Source organism: Trichomonas vaginalis, chromosome I, assembly GCF_026262505.1.
Source record: "Trichomonas vaginalis G3 chromosome I, whole genome shotgun sequence".
Taxonomy (NCBI): Eukaryota; Parabasalia; order Trichomonadida; family Trichomonadidae; genus Trichomonas; species Trichomonas vaginalis.
Window position 1 is genome coordinate 26093786 of NC_067203.1, and position 18550 is coordinate 26112335.

At 32.5% G+C, this 18550-nt stretch overlaps 4 protein-coding genes and 2 pseudogenes across 6 annotated transcripts, besides 9 other annotated features; 5 read left to right on the forward strand and 1 right to left on the reverse strand.

Moving 5' to 3' along the window:
• Positions 1 to 2999: part of a mobile genetic element that runs on past the window's edge.
• Positions 3000 to 3432: 433 nt separating this feature from the next.
• On the forward strand, positions 3433 to 4784 carry TVAGG3_1051880 (GTPase, IMAP family member-related family; the record flags this gene model as incomplete). The annotated part of the gene is made up of 1 exon (XM_001305458.2): positions 3433 to 4656. The coding sequence occupies one exon, from the start codon at positions 3433 to 3435 to the stop codon at positions 4654 to 4656; it is 1224 nt and encodes a 407-aa protein (XP_001305459.1).
• A 300-nt stretch (positions 4785 to 5084) lies between these two features.
• TVAGG3_1051890 (glycine-rich protein family) lies at positions 5085 to 6242 on the forward strand (the record flags this gene model as incomplete). Its single annotated transcript, XM_001305459.1, has 1 exon — positions 5085 to 6242. The coding sequence occupies one exon, from the start codon at positions 5085 to 5087 to the stop codon at positions 6240 to 6242; it is 1158 nt and encodes a 385-aa protein (XP_001305460.1).
• A 137-nt stretch (positions 6243 to 6379) lies between these two features.
• TVAGG3_1051900 (endocytic recycling) lies at positions 6380 to 8520 on the reverse strand (the record flags this gene model as incomplete). Its single annotated transcript, XM_001305460.1, has 1 exon — positions 6427 to 8520. The coding sequence occupies one exon, from the start codon at positions 8518 to 8520 to the stop codon at positions 6427 to 6429; it is 2094 nt and encodes a 697-aa protein (XP_001305461.1).
• A 1039-nt stretch (positions 8521 to 9559) lies between these two features.
• Positions 9560 to 10242: a mobile genetic element.
• A 130-nt stretch (positions 10243 to 10372) lies between these two features.
• Positions 10373 to 11032: a mobile genetic element.
• A 289-nt stretch (positions 11033 to 11321) lies between these two features.
• Positions 11322 to 14140: a mobile genetic element.
• TVAGG3_1051940 lies at positions 11379 to 12018 on the forward strand (annotated as a pseudogene). The gene has a single exon. A coding segment is annotated over exon 1 (640 nt).
• Positions 14141 to 14958: 818 nt separating the features above from the next.
• Positions 14959 to 15348: a mobile genetic element.
• Positions 15349 to 15392: 44 nt separating this feature from the next.
• Positions 15393 to 15598: a mobile genetic element.
• A 411-nt stretch (positions 15599 to 16009) lies between these two features.
• Positions 16010 to 16037: a terminal%2Cinverted (terminal inverted repeat of Mariner transposon ID:TVAGG3_1051970).
• Positions 16010 to 17312: a mobile genetic element.
• Positions 16106 to 17232, forward strand: TVAGG3_1051980 (annotated as a pseudogene). The gene has a single exon. A coding segment is annotated over exon 1 (1127 nt).
• Positions 17285 to 17312: a terminal%2Cinverted (terminal inverted repeat of Mariner transposon ID:TVAGG3_1051970).
• A 326-nt stretch (positions 17313 to 17638) lies between these two features.
• TVAGG3_1051990 (MULE transposase domain-containing protein) lies at positions 17639 to 17827 on the forward strand (the record flags this gene model as incomplete). Its single annotated transcript, XM_001305462.1, has 1 exon — positions 17639 to 17827. One exon carries the CDS (start codon positions 17639 to 17641, stop codon positions 17825 to 17827), a length of 189 nt encoding a protein of 62 aa, XP_001305463.1.
• Between the last annotated feature and the right edge of the window lie 723 nt (positions 17828 to 18550).

The window sequence follows — 18550 nt, forward strand, 5'->3', positions numbered from 1 at the left end:
TGAACTTCTCTTTTCAATTTTGTTTTATAATCTGTCAATCGAGGCTCGCGAATTCTAATTGAAGGAATAAAACCTGTTTGAAGTAAATCGTTTTTAATACGATAAAAGTAATTGGGTGCAACTTCTTCTAAAAGATTTTTGACAAAAATATCAATTCTTTGATTTTTAACGCAGCCAAAATCGTGATATTTTATCTTTTTAAATAAAGATTCAGAAACGTTATTCACAACGGTTAATTCATTTGGTCTGGCAGCGGCTATCCACTGTTGTTTATGAATGTCCCACTGACGTGTAAAGTATTGATTAAATTCCAATTGATCTTGAATTTTATCAATAATGTGCTCTTTATACATTTTTGCAGCATCTTCTTCTGTGCAATCACGATAATAACATAAAATGTTCATAAATTTTTCGACTTCTGATCTAATCTCTTCATCATTTATCTTTGAGAGATTCTTTTTAAGTGCGCGTATTACATGTAGCGCGCACCAAAAGATATTGCACTCCGGAAATGAATTCCTAATCCCGTTGAAAATGTTTAGTGCACAGTCAGACATGATAAATTCAGGTTCTGTGTGAGTTGTTTCAAAATATTTACTTAAGCAAAAAGAAATATTTTCACTATTATCTGGATATATTATAAAATAACACAAAGGGATAGAATGAGTATTAGCAAATTTGGTAGCTAATACATAAAAAGGAAATCCATAAATAATTAATTTAAACGTAGAGTCTAAGTGATAAATTGGTGGTTTTTCATGAATTTGAGAGATCATATCATTATCAGAGTAAATAAAAACCAATTTGTCTGGAAAATCAGTATCTTCACCTTGAATGTCAAAATAAATAAGGTCATCATGTTGATCTTCCCATTGATTAACATAGTTTTGTAAAGATTGAAATTGATTTAAAGATATGTCTGGTAAAGATCTCATAAGATCTTTTTGTTGTAAATAATATTTCAATTGATTGATTGCAGTTTGTTTCATAGTCATGTGAATACAAGTATGATCTTTAGGTATTTCAAGCGTTTTGTTGACTTCTTGTGTTGCATTAAGTGGACTTCCGTGATTCATGAGAAATTTTTTAATCCAAGCACGGTAAGTACCACTTGTAGGTGTATTTTTATGTTGTGGTGGTGGTCCTGAGTGAATATGAGTTAAGTTTGCAGATTTAAAAATGTAATTGTCGAAATTTTTAATAAATTTAAAGCCTGCTGGGCAGCCTTCGTATTCGCATCGGTGGTAGATTAATACTCCTGTTCCAATTGATAGTTTTTGTGGGTCTTTGACAAATCTTATGTTACCATGCAGCTCTGCAGCTATAACAAAACGAGAATATTCTAAATATCCTATGGCTTGATCAACCTCGCATGGAGGATCGGGTGGAGGATGTTGCATTGAGCAGCAAAAAGGAAAAATAAAATTGAAAACTCACATTGAAAAAATAACGGTTTAATAGAAAATATTTTTTTTCTTCTGAAAAAGAATTATCTTTGAGTATCTAAATTGGGATAAAGGATATAGAATAGATAACTAGTACTTAATATATGATACATGTACACGAAATGGAAGAATGTGTACTAAAAGAAAGAGAAATTTTAGCTTAATATTTTACATACGAATCAATTATCTTTGGTTAAAAGGTAGAATTGTTGGCTATGATGTACTGATTCATGATCAGTACATCATAGCCAACAATTCCTTATACAAAATTCAAAAACTTGGGTGCAATCAGTTCTGATTGCACCCAAGTTTTTGAACTTTCTTGAGGGAATTAAAGGGTGAGAGATTTATAGTCTATCTATATATCTCCCACCCTCTAATTCCCTCCCTGACAGCGGGAAACTTTGTCTGAATGTTAAACTATTCAGACAAAGTTTCCCACTGTTTGCGAAGGAATTGTTGGCTATGATGTACTGATTCATGATCAGTACATCATAGCCAACAATTCCTTATATAAAGTTCAAAAACTTGGGTGCAATCAGTTCTGATTGCACCCAAGTTTTTGAACTTTCTTGAGGGAATGGAAGAGTAAGAGGTATACATTATGAATATATACCTCTTACCCTTCCATTCCCTCTCTGACAGCGGAAACTTTGTCTGAATGTTAAACTATTCAGACAAAGTTTCCCGCTGTCAGCGAAAGAATTGTTCCATCTGGTGCATAGAGTGTGAATCTATGCACCAAATGGAGCAAGTCCCTCGCGAAATTGCCAAAACTTGCGTCGCATTTCAAAGATTGCGACCCAAATTTTGGCGATTTCTAGTAGAGATGGAGTATTTTGAGTCACTGACCTATATGCAGTGGCTCAAAGGGCTCCATCTCTACTTTGAAGCAAGGAAACTTTCCTCGAAATTTTGATAATTTGAAGAAAGTTTTCAAGCAATTAACAAAGGATTACTCGCTATGAGGTAAAAATTCTAGATTTTCACCTCATAGCGAGAGCTTCCCTTTCATTGCTTGAAAACTTTCCCCAGCTTCAAAATTGGGGAAAGGGCTGTAAAGTCGACTCCGATACCAGCAGGTACCAGAGTATTTAAAAGAGAAGCCCTCGTACGAGTTTCTATGAAGACCTTCTCATTCAAGAAGATCTTAATAGAAAATCGTACGAGGGCATTGGAAACTCGCGTCTGGTACATGTTGGTACCAGAGTGTTTGAGATTTGAAGACTCTGGTACTAACATGTACCAGAATTTATGATGAATTTAAGATGGACCATTATAAAATGGTAGCGGTTTGTTTCAAAAAAATTTAGATGAGATTTGCATAGATATAGATTATATGATTTATACATATGAAAAATAATATATAAAAATATAATTTTGAGATAATTATGTAAATAATATTTTAAATATTTGAATTTGAGGTATAATTTTATAGTAAAATATATTATAAAGAGTATTTATATAAATATTGTAAAATAATATAAGTAATAAAAATTGAGACCCCTCCCTGTTTTTGATGTTTTGTCACTTTTCGGTAATTCTTATTGTTTCATCATATTAATCAGATATGCTAGAATGTATCATTCTTCAATTTGTTTACCATTTCAATTTCATAAGTATATCAAATTCATATGATATACTTTAAAAAATCACGCTCTTCATCCTCTGAGAATTTAGACGTGATTTTGAGATTGGAATATAACCCATCTCAAAACATGCAATAACAAAATATAACAAAATAGAAATTTGACCTGATAATTGGGGAAAAAAAAGTGATTTTTGAAATTACCACCTTCATATTTTTTTGAATATCCAATTCAAAAAGTGTGATTTAGGTTGTTATTCTGTATACACTCTTTTAATAATCTTTTTTTCTTATTATTATTATTATTTTGAATAAATCACAAAATTTAAGTAGTAAATTGAAAAATTGAATTAGGTGGAAAAACAAAGAATATTCAAATTTTTCACTTCATTTTAAACAATGCAAAACGAAAACAACGTGGTTGTTATGTTCATTGGTGACACAGGTGCCGGAAAGAGCTCGGTCGGAAACCTCTACTTAAAGGATAAGGCATTCGAAGCAAGTCAGAAAGCCGAAGCATGCACTCTAGTTCCAAAACATCAGTCAAGAATCGTGAACGGTACCGAGAGAATTGTCATTGATACAGAAGGCTTTGATGATGGAGACCATATTACCGAAGACCAAATCGAAAAACTTGCCCATTATCTTAAAACATTCCCCATAGGAATCAATGCAATTGGAGTTGTTATTCAGTATTCACGAATGAGATTGACAAGAGGTGTTAAAGATGTGATTAAGTTCATATATGATGCATTTGGAGATGTAATCTTGTCACATCTCTGCATCATATGGACGTTCTCCAAGTACAGACCTGAAGATTGGAAGGTCAGGAATGAAGATTACAAACCCAAAATAACCAATTACTTGTGCGAAATATCAGGTAAGAAAGAGATTCCGAACATTCCTTTCTACTATGTAAACTGCGATAAACCTGATAAAGATTTTGTGGTTGAGAACATGACTCAATTCCATGGATGGGCTGTCAGTCGTCAGAAATTCAGTTCGTCAGAGATTAAAGAAGCCACTTTAGGTTACACAACAGAAGAAGAGAAGGAAGAGAAAGTCAAGGTAGAGACATTCACAGATGGCAATGTTACATATCAAAAATATGTTGACAGAGTCAGACATAAAATCATTCCGAACGGAAACAAGAATGATATTCACTACTCCGATTGGGAAATTACAAAGGAATATCAAGAAAAGTTGGAGGAAGTAAAAGAAGAATTCCAATACAATGTCTTATCTGGCTACACATATGAAGATGGCAATAAATACGAGATTAGACAAGATCTCGTAAGGGAAGTTCGCATCTTCTATCAGACTGGTAAGCAGAAAGAAGGTCATTGGGCAGTTCTCAAAGAAAACAAAGTCTGTGTGGGTAAAACCACAACGCATGAAGAAGTTATTGAAAAATCATGGGTAGAAATAGTTGATGGCGGTTATAATCAGATAATAGCTTCATTCAAACAATTGGTGAAGACGAACCCTGACGGAGAAACAAGTTTTGGAGACCCCAAAGAAATTCCTGGCTCAAGAAGAATCAATTTCGTTAAAAATACCCCAACAGTAATCGTTAAAAAGAAACGTGGTCTCTTGCGCAAGGTTCTTGGAGCAATTTTCTAAAGAAGTAAGCTCCAGAAAAGTAATCACAAATAAAATATAATTAATTTAAGCTTGAAATATTTATTTGTCCTTCAATTTTACTTTTTAAGGTTATTTTTAAATAAAAATGACAATTGTCTGATTATCAGAAAATATGCCCTTAAAGAAAAGTCAGAATCTGATTAATATTTGTTCAAGTGGAGTGTGGGTTGTTTCTTACGCACAAATGAATGAAAAGTAATGAAAAGTTCATGTAAAAACTGTAAACATTCTTAAAAATTGAGAAATTAACGTTAATTTTTTTTTAAATTGAGAATAGTTTTTTTCAACAAATTATGTTTAATTTAGGATATTGTCAGTTGAATATATTGAATCATAAGCCATTGTTATTGATTTTCCAAAGGATATTTCCGATCTCGAAATATGAAAGAAAATAATTTGAAATTTCGATGTTATCATATAGATTAGATAATCCATCAAAAGGTGATGCAAATGTAACCAGAACACCAGATGGAAACTCATATATATTCCAATATCCATGCAAATCATATTCAGACTGCACAGACTATGTTGTTAGTTTCCTCCCAGGAGTATACAAATTTGAACTCTATGGATCATCTGGAGGTTCATATCCTGGTATAATATCAACATATAAAAATCCTGACGGAAATTGCATTGATGCCCAAATTGTTCAAGCACACAATGGAAATACACATTGTTTAACCAATGGCAGCCGAGGTGGCACTGGAGGCTACATCTCTGGTATCATCACCATTTCTCACCGATTAACCTCTTATGTGACGATAGGAGGTCAAGGAAATTATTCATATACCCAAAAATCATGTGATTGGGAATCCGATTTTTATCCAGAGAAAATGATCAAAGGCGGTTATGGTGGAGGTGGTTACGCATCCAATTGTTATATTGAAGATGGGGTTGGTCGCACAGGGAGTGGCGGTGGTCATACCGCTGTCAAATTTCATAAAAATGACCTCTGGCATCGCGTGATTGTAGCAGGTGCTGGCGGTGGTTCAGACAACTTCCAGTTTGGTCCATGGAATGAGGATGCCGATGACGGATCATCTGGCGCAGGAGGCGGCTTTATTGCCCAGGGATATTGGAAGGCTCATAATTACATCGACGAAAGATTGGCCAATTCTACATTCGGATTCACCTTTGGATCAGGAGAATCTGCTCAAAAAGATTGGTCCAAAAATCCAGATGGTGTTCAAGTAGTAGGTGGATTGGATGATAGGCCAGGTGCCGGCGCTGGATGGTTTGGAGGCTTCGCGTGCCATGATGGTAACTGCGGCGCTGGTGGAGGAAGCTCTTTTGCATTGACGAGAGATAACATTGAAGAATTAAGTCAGAAAGAATTTACCGCACATGACACTTTTTATAATAATCCAATCACGCAAAAGTATGGATTTTCATCAAAAGATGGATATAAGTTTAGTGAAGTTAAAACAGTTTCTTGTATCTGGGAAGGCAACGGACGTCTTATTGTCACTGTCATAGATCCAATTATTTATCCATCATGTAATATAATTTATTTTGTTCAAAATCACAATTTTCTTTTTATCTTTTTATTTTTTGATCCTAAATAAAACATATGCTTACCATTAATATTATTTATTGGTCATCAATCAAAATCAATTCAAATATTTTTCACTATATCAATGACTTAGATATATCTGGAGAAACTCCTCTTAATACAGCATGATGATGTTGTAAAATAGGTATTATAATGTTTAAGTTTTTTAATAATATACAAACAAAAAATAATAACATTTATTTAGTTAAGACTGAAGGCTGCTCTTCAACAATCTTTTTAATGACAGCTAGTTCAAACGGTTCTATATTAAATGTTCTATCTGCTGCAGAATTGACAATTTCTTCAATAATTGTAGAAAACAAATCTTGGTTGTCAACTCTTTCGTTGAAAGACTTGTAGATGTAAAACATATCTACTTGAACTTGGTTAAATGCAGGAGATGTGAATGTAGAATCTCTGACAATTTCAAGTATTGTTTTCATTGTATAAATAACAATAGAACTGAAGATGGAAATTTTGTTCAATCCAACACTTTTTGATAATCCCAACCTATTCACTGAAGTAAACAACCTATCAATGTGATTGTACGTCTCATCTCTCACTCCATCAAAGTTTGGTTGTATTGGAGTGTTGTATAAAATGTGAGATGATGTGGAACCACTTTTTTCTGTCACTTTTGGCAAAAAATTATCCAAAGTTTGCCAAATTTCATTTATTTCTTTTACTAAATCCAGAGATTTCTTCGATATTTCGTTTGTTGTCTTCTTCCTTTCTAAGATTTCTGAGTCATAAAATGTTAATACAATTGGTTCTACGGCTAATCTCTTATACTTGATAAATCTCTGTACGTTTACTAATGAAGACGATAGAAAAGTGGTTCTCAATTCTCTGGCCAAAACAGATTGAGGAATATCGTTGTCAATTCTTGACAAAACCGCCAAAATTTTGACAATCATATCATTTGCCATGTTTTCCGATATAATTGCAACCAAAAGAGATTTTTCTAGTGGACAATTTTTGACAGATTCTGAAAAATTTGACAATTGTAATCTGAAATTTTGAACTAACATTTGTGTGCATTCTTTGTGTTCTAGCATCGACAAAATCTCAAATTCATTAACTATAGTGTCAATGGAACTAAGGAATGAAGAAGTGAAGTGACCAATTAATTGAGAGCTATCGTCATTCTCAATAATTTCAAAAGCGGAATTAAAAATTTTTTGGACTCTTTGATTCGTGTAATTTTTGATGATTTTGTGGATATTCTGTTGTATTGTTGATTCATTGACAACAACATTGAATAAGTCAATGAATAATCTGATGTAAGCGGCCAATTTCTTGGAATCTAAATCAGATAATTTTGCTGAAGGAAGAATTGGCAAAATTCTTTCGAAAAACTTATTGGCGAAGCCTGTAAGTATTGTTTCTGCTTTGGTTTTAGTTTCTTCGTCAGGAGAAAGTGGAATTAAATTATATTTATAAAGTGTTATGAATTTTGAGGTGTGATCAATGATGGATTCGTTGAGATGTGAAAGAGCAGTGAATGGCTCATCTTCTAATTCGATTTCATCAATTGCATTGTCAACAATTAAAAATTGATGATGAATTAACTGGGAACATATCAAAATAAGCGATGTACCTAGCTGAACAAGTAATACACCATCATTTACAGAGTTTTCCACTGTGATATCTGATGTTAACATCTGTTCTGTAATTTTATTTTTAATTTCTTTCATGATTTCTGTTGATTCTTCGTATATTTGTGAAAATGATGGAAACCTTTGTTGTGTTCTTAGTATCTTTTCGACTTTAATCCATATCTTGACGGCAGTATTGAAATTTTTCTTTTGTAAATTTGATTTTAAGATTGATGGAAGTCGTGAAATGAACTTAATACGCTCTAACAAGCGTTGAATACCTATTAAACGTTGAATTTTTTCGCGATTTTCGTGTAAACCAGATGAAATATTTTCATTGTGTGAAGCAACTTTTGTAAGAGTATTACTAAGATCACTAACTTGGGATTCTAGTACTGAGATATTGTCTCCAAAGGTAATTACTAAATCTGAAGCGTTCAAAAATTTTGTATAATTGTCATAAACTAGAGTTTGCATGTCATTATCGAGAGATTCTATATCAGCAACTAATGAAATTTCTTGTGCTACTAACTGATGTATAGAAAGAGTCTTTGTTGATTTATCAAATAATAATTTCGCGTTAAATATAGAAGAATTTATATCAGTTGGATCCTCTTCTTTCTTGGGAGTATCTCCAACACAGTAAAATTCTCTGAACTCCATACTTATTGAACTTTCAGGTCGATTTGACATAAAAAACAAATAATAAAATCTATTTTCTTAATTCATTCGATAATGATTGTTGTCTTTATGTGAATGTTTTAAAATAAATATCATCAGCTTTTCCTGTCTTTAGAGCTACTTTCCCAACATTTAGAATAAGGTTATTACCCTAAAATTCAGTTATAGACACTTAGGAGAGCATTTAAACCATGATATTTTGGCATATGATAGAGAAACATCTTATAAACATTTTCAGTATGTTTTCCTATAAAATAACGATCTCACATGAAATTACTAAAATATCAAATTTTGATTTTCACTTTAAAGTTGGGAGAATACTCTAAAGTGACAGGGTATACAATTTTAACCTTTGTTTTGATTATAAATAAAGTATTGATAGAGATATGAGTTGTACAGAATTATACACGTGTGTTTAATCACATGTAAGTTGTGCAACAATAATGGTTAGCTAGATAGTATATTAGGGAACTGTGATTTATGATCTAATTCAATAAGATGTAAATGATATTCAAATATATTAAATAAATGCGAATGTTCAAGATGTGGAATCAGTTAGTTAATTGTTGTATATAGATATTTTACTGTGATTAATGAATTTTTTAACAATTTAAAATTATCAAATTTCAAAATATGCGCAATGAGATAATTTGAGAGTATTTTGAGAACTGAAGACTTATGATTTAGTGTTTTTGAATAAGCACATCAATATAAAGATAGAAAATAAATTGAGATATAATTTTTTTGAAGGTATTATAAGGGTGGAGGTAGTAGGATGAATTTTTAATGTTCTATACTTTCATGGCAAATAATTAAATAGAAGTAAAACTTTGTTTTAAGAATTGAAAATTTTAAATAAAAAAGGAATGTTAGTAATGCTAATTTATTTGATTCCGGGGGACACCCCGATTATCAAATATATTTATTAAAATGGAAAATCTCTCACTTTTCGAAAAAATCGAATCTGCAAGGATCTCCGATTCTCGATATGATAATTTATTTGATTCTGGAGCCCCCCCGGTTATCAAATATATTTATTAGAACGGAAAATGGGGCGGCGACAAATTTGCCCAGCCAGTAAAGTATTCAATTGTTTTTTTTTGCATTTTTTTTTAAAGCTTCTTAACTTAAATCATGGAATGTCTCAAAGACAAAAGTAGCATACAGCATGTAAAGCTAAAGAAAGATAATCATAATTAATACCTTAATTTTTAATATTACGCATTTTTAGGTGCAAAATTTAAAAACATTCTAATACAATAGAGCAGTTTCCAAAAGTAGCATACAGCATGTAAAGCTAAAGAAAGATAATCATAATTAATACCTTAATTTTTAATATTACGCATTTTTAGGTGCAAAATTTAAAAACATTCTAATACAATAGAGCAGTTTCCAAAAGTAGCATACAGCATGTAAAGCTAAAGAAAGATAATCATAATTAATACCTTTAAAGTTTAAAATCTTGATTTTTTTTAAAATCAAATATTTATAACTTTAATACATACAGCTTAAACCTTATACTTGTTTTCTCTTGTGAGAAAGCAATCTTACAAAGCTAACAATCCTAAAAAATAAAGAATTAAAATTTAATAATTTAATCTAACAAAATTTCTCTCTTTATCCTTTTGCACTCTTTATATGCAACTCAAATCCATCATATAATATTCCTATAATACTCTTGCCTCAAACAATGACGAACAAACTGCTATTCTCATTTAATTACAGACCAAATCTGTAATGCATGAAAATTCGGTTCAATTCATTTTTGACACTTTACATATATCATATTGCAAAAAAGTTTTTAAAATATGATGTATGAATAAGAGTATGATTGGTATAGATTTGGGTTGTATAAATGTGATTGAACAATTGTTAATGGAAAGTTCAAAAACTTGGGTGCAATCAGAACTGATTGCACCCAAGTTTTTGAACTTTGTATAAGGAATTGTTGGCTATGATGTACTGATCATGAATCAGTACATCATAGCCAACAATTCCTTCGCAAACAGCGGGAAACTTTGTCTGAATAGTTTGACATTCAGACAAAGTTTCCCGCTGTCAGAGAGGGAATGGAAGGGTAAGAGGTATACATTATGAATATATACCTCTTACCCTTCCATTCCCTCGAGAAAGTTCAAAAACTTGGGTGCAATCAGTTCTGATTGCACCCAAGTTTTTGAACTTTATATAAGGAATTGTTGGCTATGATGTACTGATCATGAATCAGTACATCATAGCCAACAATTCCTTCCCAAACAACCCGAAATTTGTCTGAATAGTTTAACATTCAGACAAAGTTTCCCGCTGTCAGAGAGGGAATGGAAGGGTAAGAGGTATACATTATGAATATATACCTCTTACCCTTCCATTCCCTCGAGAAAGTTCAAAAACTTGGGTGCAATCAGAACTGATTGCACCCAAGTTTTTGAACTTTGTATAAGGAATTGTTGGCTATGATGTACTGATCATGAATCAGTACATCATAGCCAACAATTCCTTCCCAAACAACCCGAAATTTGTCTGATTCCACACTAATTTTATTAATTTATCTAAACTTTTATCCTCGTCTACAATTTAATCATCAATAATTATCTCTTGTTCTATTTCACTATTATATATATATATATATATTTATATGATTTGATTTAAAAAAAATAAATAAATAAATTAATAAATCATTTACTCAAATATATCAAAAGTTTTATTTTTATATATAAAGATAACTACTTTTAAAAAAAATACCCTATATATTTTTGCCATGTAAACTTGTCACTTTTGTCAGAAGTGAAGTGAACCGAATTTTCATGCACAACAATTACAGACCAAATCTATTCAAATTTCTGAATTTTTAATTTTCATTTCAATTTCAAATGGAATTAGAAGAAGAAACTATCTTTACTGTTATGGATCTTTGTAAATTTGGAGTTAAACAAGAAATACAAGCACAGTATGGATATGGTGAACGTGTCAGGAAAGAAAGATCTCAGATTTCATTCCACTGCAAATATCCAAAATGTCCTGCACATTTTAATGTTGCAATCTTGGATCAAAATAAATACAAACTAATCAAAATAGTTGAAGAACATGATCATTCCGCCCCAAATGACAAAAGTCAATATTTGTCTGTCTTTTATCGCAAATATTTAGAACATTACTTCCAAACAGATGACAATCAAAGAGCGATAGCACAGCTAAATGCATTCAAAGATCTTGAAATTCCTCTTACAGGTCCGTCCATTCCAGAGATGTACGCTCAAAAACCACGTGCAATCAAACGATTTGCAGAGAGAATACATGCTCTTCAAACTAGATATTCTCCTGACGATGTTGTGTCATTGCAAATCTTTGTTCAGACAGTACAAGAAGAATCTCCAGATGATCTCATTGCATTTGAAGTCTCAGACAATAATATGTGTTTCTATTACGCGCCTTTTGAAGGCAAAGCTTATGCGCATAGTATCAAGACATTTCATATAGACAGCACCTATAAATTGTTGCGATCAAACATTCCATTGTATGCATTTACTGGCAAAATCAAAGATTTTCACATTTTCCCTTTTTTATATTTCTTTTGTCAACCAGACACTTATCAAAACATTCAAGTTTGCGTGTGCGCCTATCTCAGATGGGTAACAATTGAGCCAGAATACATTAGCATGGACTGTGCTCCACAGATAGCTCAAGCAATAGAAGAAAGCATTCCACAAGCTCAAATACTTTGGTGCGGAGTACATGTTCTTCGTGCAATTCTTCGCAAATCAAATAAGTTTTCTTCTCAAGAAAAATTTGAACAATTCTATAATTTGATGAAGGATTTAGTCTTCAAATTAGATGCAGAACATGAGGAAGAAGCAAATGCTGCCTATGATCAAGTTCTGGAGTTGCTCGACACAGATCCAACAGCATCTCAATACTTTAACAGACAATGGCGTTACAACATATCAAGATGGATTGCTCGTGACAGGCGTGAAGGCGACGCAACTAACAATATTGCCGAAGCTCATTTTAGAACACTCAAACATGACTATTTTCCTGATCGAAAAAATCTCAGAATTGATGATGTTATTATAAAATTTATACAAAAGTGATACCGTTATCAAACTCAAAATTGATCAAAATCCAGCAGATGACCGTGTCATTAGGATCATTGAAAAAGCAACTAACGCAGAAATTGATGTAAAAAGACAAAGAAAAATCGAGAGTATTTCAATGCTCAATAGATTGCTCAATGCTGTTAGTGATGACTCAATAGATCCCACTAAAATATATCCTACCTTGAAAGTATTATTACAAAGAACTCATTTTATTTAATTTTGATTTTAATTTTAGATTAAATTATTAAATTTTAATTCTTTATTTTTTAGGATTGTTAGCTTTGTAAGATTGCTTTCTCACAAGAGAAAACAAGTATAAGGTTTAAGATGTATGTATTAAAGTTATAAATATTTGATTTTTTAAAAAATCAAGATTTTAAACTTTAAAGGTATTAATTATGATTATCTTTCTTTAGCTTTACATGCTGTATGCTACTTTTGGAAACTGCTCTATTGTATTAGAATGTTTTTAAATTTTGCACCTAAAAATGCGTAATATTAAAAATTAAGGTATTAATTATGATTATCTTTCTTTAGCTTTACATGCTGTATGCTACTTTTGGAAACTGCTCTATTGTATTAGAATGTTTTTAAATTTTGCACCTAAAAATGCGTAATATTAAAAATTAAGGTATTAATTATGATTATCTTTCTTTAGCTTTACATGCTGTATGCTACTTTTGGAAACTGCTCTATTGTATTAGAATGTTTTTAAATTTTGCACCTAAAAATGCGTAATATTAAAAATTAAGGTATTAATTATGATTATCTTTCTTTAGCTTTACATGCTGTATGCTACTTTTGGAAACTGCTCTATTGTATTAGAATGTTTTTAAATTTTGCACCTAAAAATGCGTAATATTAAAAATTAAGGTATTAATTATGATTATCTTTCTTTAGCTTTACATGCTGTATGCTACTTTTGTCTTTGAGACATTCCATGATTTAAGTTAAGAAGCTTTAAAAAAAATGCAAAAAAAATGTAATAAAATAAAAAAATTTTTAGTATCGATAATCTGAAATATGTTGTTTACTTAAACCGCGAGCGAAGCGAGGGGCTTAGTTTCGTAATTTCATACAATCTTTTTTCGAATCTGTTCTTTTCTTAAGCCGCGAGCGAAGCGAGGGGCTTAGTTTCGTAATTTCATACAATTATTTTTCGAATCTGTTCTTTTTGTCAGCCGCGAGCGAAGCGAGTGGCTTAGTTTCGTAATTTCATACAATTATTTTTCGAATCTGTTCTTTTCGTCAGCCGCGAGCGAAGCGAGTGGCTTAGTTTCGTAATTTCATACAATTATTTTTCGAATTTGTTCTTTTTGTCAACCGCGAGCGAAGCGAGTGGCTTTTTATTTTTAAAAATTTTTTTTCTTTCTTACTTTTTTTCCCTTACTTACAAATTTGATAGTAACTTACCAAATCTCTCTATCATATAATAATAAATTAATACATTTTTTGTTTCAAATCTGACACTTTACATTTCTGACATGTAAACATGTCACTTTTCACTTCACCTCACTGGGCAAGTTTGTGCCCCCCTCGAACGGAAAATCTCTCACTTTTCGAAAAAATCGAAACTGCAAGGATCTCCGATTCTCGATATGATAATTTATTTGATTCCGGGGGCACCCCGGTTATCAAATATATTTATTAGAATGGAAAATATCTCACTTTTCGAAATTTTTTTTAACAAAAATATGGCATTCTTAAATTATAGTTACATGTTATTTCACAATCATTATCATTAAAAAATTCAATTATTCAAGTTGTTTTGTCCCGACGGTTTTTACGGTTATAAAAATGGTTGCGAACTCAATCCATCAGCAAAATGTCGGTTGGGGTGCCCTTCTTGGCCTCCTGAGTACTCACCAAGATACCCCCAGCTCCCGCAAAACACCTCCCTTAGGTGAGCATTAACTGATGACATGAGTTAACAATTCTACAAAATCATCAAGCATGAAGGTTTATGATTTATAAATCAAAATCTCAGAAACTGCTTGACTTTGCAAGTTGCTGTCTTTACCGGTTACTCTGCTGCAATCTCTTTTCTGATTGCAGGCAGAGTTCTGCATCCTGAGGACATTGCCTTGCAGATATGCTTGTAATCACTACGTGAGCAACTTGGTGTTGCAAGTTGCTGTCTTTACCGGTTACTCTCTGCAATCTCTTTTCTGATTGCAGGCAAAGTTCTGCATCCTGAGGACTTTGCCTTGCAGATATGCTTGTAATCACTACGTGAGCAACTTGGTGTTGCAAGTTGCTGTCTTTACCGGTTAGCTTTTTTTGAAGTTTCTTCGCATCTTATATAAGCTCTAGATCAATATTTATCATCAGAATTTGCATCTCATAAAGCACGATATTAATCAAATAGGCAAATTTCATTCGGAGTCTCTCATTAAATGAGAAACTCCGAATGAGATTTGCTCTAAGGTAATGTACTTGTTATGCTTGGCCTAGAAGCAAGGAGGAAACATGTATATGGTTTGTTTATACTGAAGTTATCTGGAATTCTCTCAATTGAGGATTCAAATCCAGATAACAGCAGTATAAGTTAATATTGTTGTGCACCTCAGGTTGTTTATAGGCCCGAGAACGAGAAAAGAATTTATGGTGTGAATTGGCTCGATATATACCTACGCTCTGTAAAAAATACGTTATATTTTCTTTCATATGAGAAAAATGTTTTTATTTTTTATAATACTATGTGCTTTGTTACTTCATAAATTGTCTATTTTTCTTATTAAAACCTATTCAAAAAATGCGTTTTCCGTTTTAATTAATAAGTTAAAACTGCACAACAATATTAACTTATACTGCTGTTATCTGGATTTGAATCCTCAATTGAGAGAATTCCAGATAACTTCAGTATAAACAAACCATATACATGTTTCCTCCTTGCTTCTAGGCCAAGCATAACAAGTACATTACCTTAGAGCAAATCTCATTCGGAGTTTCTCATTAAATGAGAAACTCCGAATGAAATTTGCCTATTTGATTAATATCGTGCTTTATGAGATGCAAATTCTGATGATAAATATTGATCTAGAGCTTATATAAGATGCGAAGAAACTTCAAAAAAAGCTAACCGGTAAAGACAGCAACTTGCAACACCAAGTTGCTCACGTAGTGATTACAAGCATATCTGCAAGGCAAAGTCCTCAGGATGCAGAACTTTGCCTGCAATCAGAAAAGAGATTGCTCCAAGGTTAACTATAGTTTGATATCGTAAAATTCACTTCAAAATGACGTTAACACATTTAAATTTATACGTTTAAATTCTATAGTTTATTTATAACTTCATTTTTCTTTATTGCTCTACGAGCTATTCTCATTGCATGATGTGTTAGTGTGCCGGCCCTAACATGGAAGCTGTGAGATATTGTGCTCAGAGAATGGAAGCAAATAATCTATAGGGTGTCCAAAGGTGCGTTTAGCACAGCGCTCTATATGAGACTATTAAAGGGGATATATGCTGATTATAAATATATAATAAAAAATATGAATATATGTATATGATGAGTATGTTGTATTTTGGCGCCATGCCGGGATATAAAATGAATTTTGAGACAAGAGGCGGTTTCGCGGGAAATTTTGGCGGGATTTTTTTCATTTTTTTAATGAATCATAAAGAAAACATCCTCGCTCTTGCAAAAAAATGCAAAGACTGTAAAAAATCTACGAGACATTGGTAAAATGCTTCGGTATGGATGCTCCTAGCTATTCCACTGTAAGGTATCATGTTAGGATGTATCACTTCATGAACAAAAAGGCGCCCATCATAAAAATTGACAAAAAATCGCCGGATCAAAGAAAAATCAAAGCAATTCTTCAAGCGCTAGATGAAGACCCAAGAGCATCACTCAGAAGGATAGAGGAGATGACAAAGATACCACGTACAACAGTCAGTTATTATCTGCACAATTATTTGAACTACAAACTAGCGTATACACGTTGGGTTCCGCACAACCTTAATTCAGTTCAAAAAAAATCTAGAGTCCAATCTTCGAAAGAGCTCCTCTCTATATTGGGTGCGTATCAATCCAAGAAGTTTCGCTTTTTAGTAACAGGGGACGAGTCTTGGTTTCAATATGCAACAGAAGCCAAAATCATGTGGATCCCGAAGGATGAAAATCCGCAAACATTCCCGAAGAAAAAAATTGACACACCAATGATGATGTTGTCGGTTTTTTGGGGCGTGAATGGCATCATCGCAATTGATATTCTTCAAAAACCTAATACGATGAATGCTCAGTATCTAATTGACAATGTTCTTACTCAAATTATCAATTCTGATGAGTTTGAGAAATCCAAACAACAAAAACAAAAGTTTGCAATTCATTTTGATAATTCAAGAGTTCACAAAAGTCATAAGGTAATGAATTACTTGGTGGAAAACAATGTCAAAGTTGTTCCAAACCCAATTTATTCACCTGATATTGCACCCTCTGACTTTTATTTATTCGGCACGCTAAAAAAGAGAGCTGAAGGACGCGAATTCGCGAGTCCAGATGATCTTGAAAATTTTGTAAGAGAGCAATTTGAGCAATTTTCTCATGATGATTTAAAGCGTGTCTTTCAAGCCTGGATCGATCGCTGCGAACGCGTGATTGAATCCAATGGTGATTATATTTAAATAAACTTTATATATATGTAACTTGTTTATTTCTATTCGCAGTATTCAGGTTTGTGCTAAACACACCTTTGGACACCCTATATTTAGAAGATGAAATAACAACAATGATATGAGTGAAAATGAAATTATTAATGTCGATTGCATCATCCTTAGATTGATAACAATACAAACTGCTGCATTTCTCCAGATTCCACGCATTGTCAGATTTTCAAGAGATTCTTTAGTCAAATCATAAGCCAGTCATACAAAACCTAGAAGTTAGCATCATCCTTAGATTACTGACAATACAAACCCCTTTACTTATATATTTAAAAAAAAACTAAAAACGATATATTCCTCTCATATCGTTTTTGAAAATTGGTACCTAACAAACCTCGAACTCATGGACCAACAAAAACAAAAATAAATGGATGAAGAACCAGATATACCCAATCTGGAATCCATTCCGCAACATATTGCAGAGAAACTCCTGCAACTAGGCAAACTTGTTCCAAGGCAAAAGTTAAATGCAGTTAGTAAACATATCAAGGGTACGGCGGCACTGCGCGCCTCCTTACCCATGATATGTGAATTTGACACTTTACGAAACCGTTAACGTATATTTTACAACACAAACGACAACACTAACTTAACCTTAAATATTTACAAAGCCACCAACCACTTCACCTCACTAATGTAAAAAAATAAACGTTCTCACTTACAAAAGTATTGCAACTCCTCCCATTGCTGTGCTTCATATAACAGCTCATAATCTTCTGACTCACTTTCTTCTTCATATAGGTCAAAATCACTGTCATAGTTTATACCTGTAAGTTTTGACAAAGCTAATGAAACACGCTTACCGTTTGTATCATATGCTTGTATAAATTTTCCATTATGCTTGTAGTCATAAACGCTCAAACTAACTTTACCCTTTCTCCCTCGTATCTGATAGAATGTATTTTCACGAGGAACGAAGAACAAATTCTTGAACTCATGACCGTTGTAGTTTGTTATCTCAATAGTTTTCGTCATTTATATAAAAATAAAATAAAAAATAAACTTAAAAAATACAATAAAAATTAATGATATCACCACCCTCACACGTATGAAAACATAGCACAAAAATAAATTTAGGTGAAGTGGTGAGATCTCACCTCTTTTTTCACCCTGTTGAATTCATTGCTTTATAACTCTCTTCCTTTCTCCAACTCTTCTAACTTCTTCCTAAGTTTAGTAATGTTGTCCTCATGAAGTTTAATCTTTCTCAAAATTCCTTCTCTATCTAATGGTTGCTTTATCTTTCTAAACTGAACTCTACCATCCTTCATAGTATGAA